The sequence below is a fragment of the Sus scrofa genome, chromosome 14 (assembly GCF_054392235.1).
Source record: "Sus scrofa isolate SSC_HxYL_T2T_F1_AM1 chromosome 14, Sscrofa_HxYL_maternal_Yorkshire_Landrace_v2.0, whole genome shotgun sequence".
Lineage (NCBI taxonomy): Eukaryota > Metazoa > Chordata > Mammalia > Artiodactyla > Suidae > Sus > Sus scrofa.
Genome location: NC_139396.1, coordinates 80,259,244 through 80,271,772, shown reverse-complemented (window position 1 = coordinate 80,271,772; position 12,529 = coordinate 80,259,244). Strand labels below are relative to the sequence as shown.

Below are 12,529 nucleotides of genomic sequence, written 5' to 3'. Positions count from 1 at the left end.
GGCCGGCAGCTACAGCTCTGGTTCAGCCCCTAGCCAGGGAATTTCCATATGTCCTGGGTGTGGCCCTAAAGAATCGAAATCAATCAATCAATAAAGCTGAGGAATAAAAAGAAAACAAAATTACTGACTTTGTCCAAGAGAAGCCAAATTCACTGCCTTCATCTCCAGGGCTCTGAGGCCTCAGGAAAGGAATGGTGTGCGTGGGGGTTGGGGGATAGAGGTGCGCACTCAGATCAGGGTCGGGGGAGGGGCTGCAGGGAGGATGCTCCAAGGCCTGACCTGCTCTGCCCTGCCGGAGGGGCCATCCTGAGGGTAAGTAGGGTTGCTGTCCTCTAGCCCACCTCTCCTTCCAGTCTGTCTCCGAGGCTCTTCCCTCACATGGCAGGCGGACCCCCCTGCTTTGACCGTCTTAGAACCTTGGGACCAGACTGTGGGTAACCCTGAACATGGGCCTGGCGGAAGGCGGCTGCTCCTCCAGCCCAGTGTTTCCAGGGAGACCGGTGCCCAGGCCCAACTCATAAGCAAGTGGTCCCAGCTGGCTCCCACTCATTACCCAAATATCCCAAGGGAAACTCAAGTGTTTGTCTGGCATCCACAGGGCCACCATTAATAACAACGTCAAAACCTCCACCACACAAGTAACAGCAGCATTTTTACTGATTCTCTATTTTGCCTCAAAGAATCCTCCTTCCTTCCTTTACACCAAAGACCGCCCTCTGGCGTTTCAGTATTCATCACTGCTCGGACTCACAATCATAACATCAGATCTTAAAGGAGAGGGAAAATCCACTCTGACACCCTCAATTTATAAACCCAGAAGTTAGCTGATCTGCCTCAGGTCAGACCAGTTAGGAGCAAAATGGATTTCCCATGGGATCCCCAAAACACTCACTGTTATTCACTGTTCTTTTTCCCTTTCTATTTGAATATGATATTGTCAGAAGTGATCCATTTGGGTTCATGTATCTCGCTCTGGCTGAGAAGATCTGCAGAACCACACCCCCACCGACTCCTCCCCTCCCACCTCTGTGCTTTTGCTTATTTAATCTGCCTTGCTTGGAACGTCTTTTTTCTTCCATCAGAAGTGAAAACAGGAGTTCCCGACATGGCACAGTGGTTAACGAATCTGACTAGGAACCATAAGGTTGTGGGTTCGATCTCTGCCCTTGCTCAGTGGGTTAACGATCCGGTGTGGCCGTGAGCTGTGGTGTAGGTTGCAGACGTGGCTCGGATCCTGAGTTGCTCTGGCTCTGGCTCTGGCTGGCAGCTACAGCTCCAATTCGACCCCTAGCCTGGGAACCTCCATATGCCTTGGAAGCGGCCCAAGAAATGGCAAAAAGACCCAAAAAAAAAAAAAAAAAAAAAAAAAAAGAAGTGAAAACATCCAGTGCATTCAGATCTATAACCTATGACTCTGCCCGGCCAATTCATTCTTGTTTACCCTCAAACTTTACTTTGAAAAGACTCTCTGTTTCTTTATTATATCCTAGTCTACATTTTTCATCCATGCAGCAAACACCTACCTACCTACCAAGTGCCAAGTGAGGCACAGAAGTTTGGGTGACACAGCTCCTGGCTCAGAAGGGACCAATGAAAGCTTCCAGGTAAAGCACCTGGATGAATGCAGCGTGGCCAGAAGACTGTCCCCTTGAGGATTTCCTGCTTCTGCTCCTGGTTCATATGAGCTAGAGTCATGTTCGGAGCTGGGCACCTTCCCTTCTTTATTGCTAAGATGAAAAACCCACTCATCTATAAAACTGGAGGGGGCAGCAGATGTGACTATAGGATGGTGAATGAGACACCACAGTTGCTTCTCTCTTGGCTCTTTACATGGAGTAAAGAGTTGCAAATTTTACCTCGTGAGAAAAAAATAAAAGGTGTTGCCAACTCTGGCCAACAGAAGGCAAGAGTAAGTGCTAGGAGGTCTGTTTCACATCTTGAGGGCGGCCCTGCCTCTTCCAGGGAAGGGTGTCCTGAGTGCATTTCACCACCAGGCTGGGTGATAGGAGATGAGCTGGTTCCCAGGCTTCAGGAGTGATAGTCACTGTGATTAAAGTGGAATTCCTCCGACCCTTTGTCAATGAAGGTGAACCAACCTGTTTTTCCTGCACTCTGCCTGCTTAACCAGAACTCTTGTCACGTATTACAATTTATTCTACTTGCATTTACGGTTTCCTTTGTATTTTAGCCACAGATGTTTTATTGAAGCCCAAGTCCCTTCGTAAGGATGCAGTTTAACTAGAAAGTTTTCTTAAAACTTCAGAACCACTTTCTAAGCAAAAAGATAAATATTCCACATGAGGGATAGTTTTGACCAGTGGGTACCAATTTCAAAATTACTATTTATACCTGGATTCTGTAGTCCTGAGATTCTGGTCCCAAGAGGTGAGTTCTGGAATCTGTAGCTTTAAAAGGTGATTCTTGGGAATTCCCATTGTGGCTCCAACGGAAACAAATCTGACTAGTATCTAGGAGGATGCAGGTTCGATCCCGGGCCTCACTCAGGGGGTTAAGCATCCATCGTCCCTGTGAGCTGTGGAGTAGGTTGCAGACGTGGCTCAGATCTGGTGTTGCTGTGGCTGTGGCCAGCAGCTACAGTTCTGATTCAACCCCTAGCCTCAGAACCTCCATATACCGCGGGTGTGGCCCCAAAAAGCCAAAAAAAAAAAAAAAAAGTGATTCTCAGACACAACTGGGATCAGAAATTAGAGGTTTAAACACAATTTGAAAAGCTGGAAAGTAAAGTTAAATTCATGACTCTCCAATCTTCCTATTTTTCTCTTTCTCAACTACTAAAATCTCTTACTCAGAATGAACAGCTAAATGCCTGGCAATTTATTTACTCATAACATTTTTTTAAAGTTAGCTTTAAGGAAAATAAATGAAATCTGAAATTGAGAAAACTCTGGAAACCACTTACATGAGTCCATAGCACTGGAAGTTTCTACCCGGCAACTGTAATCCAGGCTTGCTCTGCTGACAGGATATACTTGGGCTCGGGGGTGGGGGTGGGGGGGTGGATGAATTAGGAGTTCGGAGTTTGGATTTAACATATACACACTACTGTGTATAAAGTAGGTAAACAACAAGTATTTGTATATTATTATTGTTTATTCCCTACTGTATAGCACTGGGAACTATATTCAGTATCTTATGACAAAGGTAAAAGAGTATGAAAAAGTATATATGAAAAGTATATATGAAAAAGCCGCGTTTGCCACCTACATGGCAATACCAGATCCTTAACCCACTGAGGCCACACAACACACACACACACACACACACACACACACACACACAACTGAATCAATTTGCCATACACTTGAAACTAACACAACATTATAAACCAACTACACTCCAATTTAAAAAAATGAAATAATATGTCCCATTAAATAAAATCACACTCTCATCGCAACATTTATGGGCACTTCCTATGTACTTGTCAAGTATTAACTCCAATAATAACCTTATGTGGTAGGAATTACTTTTATTCTCAGTTTAAAATAAAACTTCTCAAGCCCCCAAGTATCACACTGAAGGCCCTTCCCCAATTTAGTTCCATTCGGCCAAGATCATCCTTAGAAACTCCTCAGCATCTCCCCCAGAATGTCCTTTCCATTCTATCATGACAACCCCTTTGCGATTTCAAGAACTCAGACATGACGTGAGCCCTAAGTTCAAACACTGGCTAGGTCACTCAGTGTTTCCTCCAGGGAAACTCCCAAAGTTCCTAGCATCTCAGGTCCATCATCTGTAAAAGAGGGTTGGTTTGTTTTTGTTTTTGAGAGCCACACTGTGGCATATGGGAGTTCTCAGACTAGGGACTGAATCGGAGCTGCAGGCTACACCACAGCCATGGCAACACAGGATCCGAGCCGCATTTGCCACCTACACGACAGCTCCCGGCAACACCGGATCCTTAACCCACTAAGTGAGGCCAGGGATCAAACCTGCATCCTCATGGATACTAGTCAGGTTTGTTACTGCTGAGCCACAATGGAAACTTTTGTAAAAGAGGTTTTATGATATGTATTCCACAAAGACAAGATGACACTGCCACTTGAGGCCTAATTAATAGGAAGGAAGGAGTCGGCCCCTAGCAAGATGGAGTTGTCTATAGGAGAGAGGGGGTTTTAAGGCCAAATGCAATCACATATACAAAATGCCTATGAGCACGTGCCTGCAACACAATCAGAACCTGATATACACCGACAGTTATTTCTGGGGCTGTTATCCTGATTCCAGGCCAAGGCTGGAACCCCCAGCTTGCACTGATCACGCCTTCCTGTAAACCAGTTGTATGTTCCGTTCATCTCAGCACATGAGAAATACTCACCTGCCTGGCCTTTTAGTGCAGTTTTTTTAGGGGTGAGGGGATGAGAAGTAAATTTAGCTTCCCAAACTGTTCACATGCTTCTTGAGGGTGATAAAGCACATCCCATAACACTCGTATCCAGGGAATTGGAACGTGTGTTTTGAAAAAAATGTTCTGAGGCTTAGCTGCTCCGTGATCCAGCTGAACAGACAGCAGCCTTCCTGTCCAGGTTAAAATCCCTGAGCCAGAGCAGGGCCAGGCATCATGTTTTCATCATAGAGAGCACGTCAGAGAGGCCCTTGGAAGCAAGGTCCCCAGAGTAGAAAACAGGAGGTGAGAATGGTTGGAGGGACCCCTGCCTTTGGGTGCAGGGCTCTCTCTGCCCTTAGCCGTGTCCACATCTGCCCTGTCAGTGTCTGAACACGAGATTCTGGAACTGGCAGAGCGACAGGTCAGGGCTTCCCAAAGGCCTGTCTGTGGACTGGGGCCAGGCCAGTTGCCAGAAAATTGGCTGAGAAGAGTCTGTCAAAAACACCAATTCCTCAGCTACTCTCCTAGGATTCTCACTCACGAGACTGGGTGTGGGGCCCCCAGACCGTTTCTAACAAGTTCCTTAGGTGTTTCTCGTGTTGATTCATCTTGGCGAACTGCGGGGTCGGAAACTACTTTGCAAAGTATAAAACAGGACACAAGCACATCATGATGTGATTAAACCATGAGTTCAAAAGCAGTGCTAGCGGCTGCCCTTTAACGCCACCCGCCCTTTAACGCCACCCCCGCATCCCCTTCCCCATGGTAACCACACTCACCCAGGTCCACACTTCTCCAAGGGCTGGATCCCAGCTGGTCCAGGCTTACAGAACCAAAGAGTATATGGCAGGGCACGGCCAGAGAGTCTGTGACCAGTAAACCAAAAGGGAGAATGGAAACAGGTTTGAAGCCAGACTAGGAGTCCTGAGTTCAGGGTTCAGTCTAAAATATGAGCAGGGCAGTTCCTGTTGTGGCTCAGGGTAATGAACCAGACTAGTATCCATGAGGATGTGGGTTTGATCCCTGCCCCACTCAGTGGGTGAAAGGATTCACATCACCATGAGCTGTTGTGTAGGTTGCAGATGTGGCTCAGATCTGGTATTGCTGAGGCTGTGACGTGTGCTGGCAGCTGCAGGTCTGATTTGACCCCTAGCCTGGGAACTTCCATAGGCTGAAGGTGCAGCTCTAAGAAACAAAACAAAACAAAAAAAAAAAAATAAAATAAAAGTAGGAACAGGCAAAGTGGGGGTTAAAACACAGAGGACAAAGCTGGTGTCCTCTACAGGACAGAAGTCCAAGATAACCCAATATGTACTAGCCACACAATACGTAATATTCACACAATTTCCGTTTAAAGAAGAGGAAACCACTGCTCAGAGACATGGGAAAGACTCATCGAAAGTTGAACAATTTGTCAAGTGGCAGAACAAGAATCTAAGCAGGTCTGCCTGGCCGCACCCAAATCTGTATTCTGGCCAAGGAAAGATGTATATTTCAAAGTATCAGCCTCAAATAAATGGAAAGACATGCCATGTTCATGGACAGGAAGACTTTATATTTTTAAAATGTCAACTCGACCCAAAACGATCTAGAGAAGCAATGCAATCTCTACCAGAATCCCAACGATGTGCTTTGTGAGAAGAGAAAAGTCCATCCTAAAACTCATACAGAATCTCCAGAGAATTGGAATAGCCGAAACAATCTTGAAAAAGAAGCAATCTCGAGGTCTCTCCCAAGATACAATTTCAAAACTTACAAGCCTCCAGTAATCAAAACAGTGTGGTCCTGGTATAAAGACCAGGTCCAACAGACCAGAACACAGCCCAGAAATAAACCCTCCTGTATGTGGTCAACTGACCTTCCACAAGGCAGGCTGTTTAAGAAGGAAAGAACAGTCTTCCCCACAAGTAGTACCAGGATAACTGGACATCCACATGCAAAGAAACAAAGATGCATCCTTACCTCACACCATATACAAACATTAACTCAAAGACCTAAATGCAATAGCTAGAACCATAGCATTCACTGGATTTGATAAGCAAACATGGGGCAAAATCTTCATGACATTGGATTTAGCAATTTCTTGGGTAGGATGTCAGAAAAAGAGGCAACCAAAGCAAAAATGGATTAGGTGCAGGAGTTCCCTGGTGACCCAGTGGTTAAGGATCTGGTGTTGTCCCTGCTGTTGGATCCCTGGCCTGGGAACTTCTGTATGCCATGGGTATGCCCCCCCCCCAAAAAAAAAGATTAGGTGGACTTCATCAAAATCAAAGAACACTCTCAACAGAGTGACATGGAAAGGCAACCTATGGAATGGGAGAAAGTATTTGCAAATGGTGTATCTGATAAGGGGGGGCCAACAGCACGTAGCAATCCTGCCAACCCCAGATGCCTGCTTCAGCCTCAGCTGGCATCACCACAGAGAGGTCCTACTTGTCCAGCAGGCAGAGAGGTCCTACTTGCAACTTTGAGAAAGAAGAGTCTCCATTCCAGCAGGTACACGCAGCCACTCCAGGAACCCTCCCATTACCTGCTCCCCAACACAGATCCCAGCTTCTCATAACTTCAAGCCCCGCATCCCCATTTGAACAGTGTATGAAAATAAATTAGTTGCACAGCCTATCTGTTGAGCTTTGACAAATGGAATAAATCAGTTGTAACTGGTAGCTTTATAGTCACAATCTAAAATGGCAATTTACACTCATAAATATAATACAATATGACAGGACAGAATTACTTCCACTGACAACATCAGGTTTTGATCCTGCAGTAATGTATATGATATAGTCCCCAGTTGCCAGACTCTAAGCTGAGAGTTTGGGGTCCACTAGTCCAAAGAAAGATAAAAAGAGAATTTAATAAATGGCTGAAACATCAAGGAGCCAGGTTTTGCCAGAGAGAGTACACTCAGAGCCTGGGAAATATCCACAACATATGTTTTTTTAAAGCTGTCACAATTTAAAGTCTCTCTAAACATCTACTGTTTAATCTAATTTTCCTTCATGAATGTTTGGCTTTGGCTCAAACTGAATCAACATTTCCATTATAAATCTCTATTTTCACATTTTGCTTGATTGTAAAATGTCTTGAGTCTGAAATATGACACAAGCAGAAGCCTGCATCTTAAATGGTTTTACTACAAAACCCAAACCGCAGTTTTCTGCAAGCCAAATGTCTAAAAATTCGTTTAGGCAAAATGAAAAATACAATTCTATAAAATATTCTTCAATTGCAAATTTTCTCCCTATTCTTAGAAACAAAACAAAACTTCTGCTAGGTATTTTATTAGTATTAATTGCCACCCAGGTGAGGATACTACATTTAACTTTGCCTCTTGAATGGAGACATGCGCCTTGAAACCAAGGCCCAATTCTGTTAAATACCAATCCTTACATTCCCATCAAACACATCCCCGGTAGCAAGGAATTCTGCAGCATATCATCATGACAGTTCTTTTAGCAAGTTACCTTTTTTTTTTTTTTTTGTCTTTTTGCCATTTCTTGGGCCGCTCCCAAGGCATATGGAAATTCCCAGGCTAGGGGTCGAATTGGTGCTGTAGCTGCCAGCCTATGCCACAGACTCAGCAATGTGGGATCCGAGCCCAGTGTGCAACCTACACCACAGCTCACAGCAACACCGGATCTTTAACCCACTGAGCAAGGCCAGGGATCGAACCCACAACCTCATGGTTCCTAGTTGGATTCGTTAACCACTGCATCAGGACGGGAACTCCCACTTTTTTTTTTTTTTTTTCAATGGCCACACCTGCAGCATATGGAAGTTCCCAGCCCAGGGACTGAATCTGTGCTGCAGCTGTGACCTATGCTGTAGCTGCAGCAACACCCACTGTACCAGACTGGGGTGGAACCTGCACCTCTAGAGACCCAAGCCATAGTAGTGGGATTCTTAATCACAGTTACTTTTTGATGTGTACATTACAAATATTGAAAAGCAACACCATCAAAAACTCTACTAGTCATTTTTGTCAGGGTTAGCAATTTCATACATATTAAGATGAAAAACAAGTGAGGTAGACTCCATAAAAGAGCTTTAAGGTCCAATGGCAGTTACAAATGCTGGAGTGTCAGGTGTCTTCCTCCTTAGGGAGGCATCCTGTAGCTGAAACAGAAGAAAATGCTTCCGATATTCACACCCAGCCAAGGACAAGGGCACAGCACACTGCTTGGAGCTGGGGAGGAGCCTGGTGGAAAGAGCCCCCCCACCTTCAGAGTCAGAGGACATGCCTCCACCTGAGACATGGGGGCTAGAAGCTGGAAGAAACCAGGCAGCAAGACCTAGGAAGCGCCTCCCACTATTTCAGCCCCACCTGCCACACTCCCGTCATCACCCCAGTCCTTCTTCTTTCCGTCAGCAACACAGCTCTGCCTCGAAGCACAATATCTTGCCAATGTCTTGTATACATGGTTGGTTTTCACACACAAAGACTCCTTAAAGAAGAGGGAAGGGAATGAGTCTAACAGCAGGAGTTCACAATGGTCAAGGCCATGTACTTGTCCTCCTGGCCTCTTTGTCCCTGCCTACGAAGACCCACTTTCCTCTCACTCTGCTCCGCATAGTGCTTGATGGCAGTCATGAAAGCCCAGGCACTGAGTGGAAAAATCAAACCTGTAAGGAATCAGGCTACCTAATAAACAAGCCCTTTCGACAGAGCTAGCAGACAGCCTGATAACACCGACAAAAACCTGAAAATGTTGAGGGGAGGGAAGAATGGGGAGGGTGGGAATATAGATACACTACTTTATAAAACAGATGATTAACAAGGACCTGCTATATAGTACGGGGAAATCTACTCAATAGTCTGTAATAATCTATACGGGGAAAAAAAAAGAATGGATACGTTTATCTGCATGACTGATACACTTTGCTGTATATGAGAAACTAATAGAACATTGTAAGCTGAGACTCCAATACAATTGAATTTTAAAATAAACACATAAAACACAAAATAAAAATCTGGAAGCAGATGGGTGCAAAGCTTATCAAAACAAAAACTGAAAACCTAAGTTCTAATTCTGCCTTCTTGTCTCACAATTGCAATATTCCCATGAATGTTTTCACATCAAAAAAAAATAGAAGAAGGGAGTTTCCACTGTGGCTCAGCAGGTTAAGGACCCAATGTTGTCTCTATGAGGATGCAGGTTCGATCCCTGGCCTCGTTCAGTAGGTTATGCGTTGCTGCAAGTTATGGTATAGGTTGTAGATGCGGCTCAGATGCGGTGCTGTTGTGGCTGTGGCACAGGTCTCAGCTGCAGCTCTGATTCAACCCCTGACCCTCAAACTTCCATATGCTGCAGGCGTAGCCGTAAAAAGAAGAATAAATTTTTTTAAAAAGTTTTAAAAATAAAACAGGGAGCTCCTTGGCGGTCTAGTGGTTAGGACTCAGAACTTTCACCACTGTAGCCTGGGTTCAGTCCCTGGTCTGGGAACTGAGATCCCGCATCAAACCTCAGTTTGCCATAGCCAAAAATAAATAAATAAAATAAAATAAATAAAAAGCTCTTTTGCCTAGAAAAACTTGAACTGATTGAGAAGAACAATAGTTGAAGAGACATAGATAGAAACATTAAAAACCAATTTCTCTTCTGTGCAAATACTTGAGAAATCCAATAGCTTAAGATGTTTATGTTTCAAAGAAAGTGCTTTAATCTAATATTAACGGCATGCTAATTTGGTGGTACCAAACAGTTTATTTTAGAATGCCCTACTTTTTGGAACAAATTCTATTTTGATCCACAGAATTAAGAAATATTCGGGAAAAAAAAAAAAAAAAAAAAAAAAAGGAGTTCCCGTCGTGGCGCAGTGGTTAACGAATCCAACTAGGAACCATAAGGTTGCAGGTTTGGTCCCTGCCCTTGCTCAGTGGGTTAATGATCTGGAGTTGCCGTGAGCTGTGGTGTAAGTCGCAGACGCGGCTCGGATCCTGCGTTGTTGTGGCTCTGGCTTAGGCTGGGGGTACAGCTCCGATTCGACCCCTAGCCTGGGAACCTCCATATGCCGTGGGAGCGGCCCAAAGAAATAGCAAAAAGCCAAAAAAAAAAAAAAAAAAAAATTCGTTTGTACACAAACACATAACAAAACCAATAGTATAACAGCAAGACACTTGAGTTGCTTAAAAAGAAGGAAAGAAACAATCCATCCTTTTTATAATTCCCATGTGAAATACACACTGACATTCACAGATCGAAACATGACGTAACAAGGGAGACTTTACCAGTAAGAAGTTCATTTTCCTGACTTAAAAATTCCTAACACTTTAATACTCTGCCCACCCTCCTTGTTTGACAGGAGACGTAATGTAATGATGGCCTTTGAGTCAGACGAGAGGTTAGAACCACAACTCCACGCTCACAGACCATGTGACTTAGGAAGGCAACCTAAGTTTCTGAGTCTCAGTTTTCTCATCTGTCAAATGGAGATAAGGACAGGATCTACCTCACAGGTGAGGACTAAAAAGCAGACTCAGTGGGTTAAGAACCCAAACAAAGAAAAGAAGGTAGACAAAACTCTAGACAAAATTCCTGGAGTCAGCTGGCCTAAGCGGGTGACGGTAACAGGAAAAAGAACATCATATGCTCTACCTCACAGACCTAGATGCCAAGGTCAAATTACTGGCGAGTGGGTGCACCTGCTGCCGCTTGGGGACCCAGTACTGTGAGCCAGGGGGGCGTCCCAGCTCTGTACCCAAAATGTGGCCACAAAGTCTGGAAATAGTTTTCTCTCATCTTCTCAGTTATGTGTGTGAGTGTGTGCATGCATGCGTGCATGCGCACCTTTTGGGGGGTATATGTAGTAACAAAACACTAAACACTAAGGGCTTTCAAGATTATGCAGAGTAGAAATTAGCAATATGGAAGCTCTTGAATATACTCTGTAGCAATGCTCTTTGGGTACCTGGAACCCAGCAAGATTAGAGACTTCGTTTTAGGTGCTCTTGCTTGAGTACCATTGGTGGGAAGGTTTTAATAAAAAGTGGTCCTGGGTTTTCTGGAAAGGGAGTCTGTGCTTCCCAAAAAAGTGTTCTCCTGCAAAAAGAAAAAAAAAAAAAAAAGTGCTTTGAAAGGACCAGAAATCCCTGTAATGGCAGGTGTTCTTTGAGGGAGGTATGACCTCTTATTGAGGCTGTCACTGCCCTCTGCCACATTTGAGAAAAAAGTGCCAGTTTGCAGGACTAAGGGACATTCCCAGGCTTGGTCCAGCTGCCTAAGAAACACCCAGAGCCTCCCTGGGGGCCTTCCTCTCCTGCTTCACTTGGGCGGGTGGGGTGGGAGGGGGTTGTCCTGTCACTCCCACCCCAACCCTGGCCCCAGCCGGCATTCCTGCTCACCTGTGACCTGCCAGTACTGGCATGGGGGTGTTTGAGCTTGCACTGCTGCCCTTGACATGACGGAGGCTTTTTTGTTTCTATTTCACAAGTGCTAATGAGGGTTATCCATCAGGGATAGAGCACTTTTCTGGGAGATCATCAGAGATAACAGGAATGAAGTTTATTACAAAAAGGGTTACACCCAGAATATTTTTTGTCATGCAGGATGACTGTAATGAATAAGTAATGGATAAGCTGAAACTCTCTTCCTCAGAGGGAGCAATGTAAGAAACATGAGGAAACAGTAATGAGAACTATTGTACTCACCGTCTAGCAGAAGCACAGTTCTAAGCTGTACCTGCTTTCCTATTTATTTTTTATTTAATTTTAATTTAATTTATTTTTTTCTTTTTAGGGCTGCACATATGGAAGTTCCCAGACTAGGGGTTGAATCAGAGCTGCAGCTGCAACCTACACCACAGCCATGCAACTTGGGAGCCGAGCCACATCGCGAACTATGACACAGCTTGCGGCAATGCTGGATCCTTAACCCACTGAGCAAGACCAGGGACAGAACCCACATTCTCATGGACACTATGTCGGGTTCTTCACCTTAACAGCAGGAGGACTCCATTGTCTACTTTCTTTTCTTTTTTCTTTTTCTTTCTTCTTTTTCTTTCTTTCTTTCTTTTTTTTTTTTTTGCTTTTTAGGTCTCCGCCTGCCACATATGGAAGTTCCAGCTACGGGGTTGAATCTGAGCTGCCACTGCCAGCCTACACTACAGTCACAGCAACTCGGGACCCAAGCCACACCTGCGACCTACACCACAGCTTATGGCAATGCCGGATCACCAACCCAC

The 12,529-nt window shown here is 44.7% G+C and overlaps 1 protein-coding gene across 1 annotated transcript in view; it reads right to left on the bottom strand.

The window, feature by feature from the left end:
• SIPA1L2 (signal induced proliferation associated 1 like 2) overlaps window positions 1-12,529 on the bottom strand; it is a 117,998-nt gene that overhangs the window by 12,430 nt on the left and 93,039 nt on the right. The window contains exon 3 of the mRNA XM_084997483.1: window positions 5,125-5,211. Within this exon, the coding sequence (XP_084853609.1) occupies window positions 5,125-5,211 (87 nt within the window). The remainder of the gene's footprint in view (window positions 1-5,124; window positions 5,212-12,529) is intronic.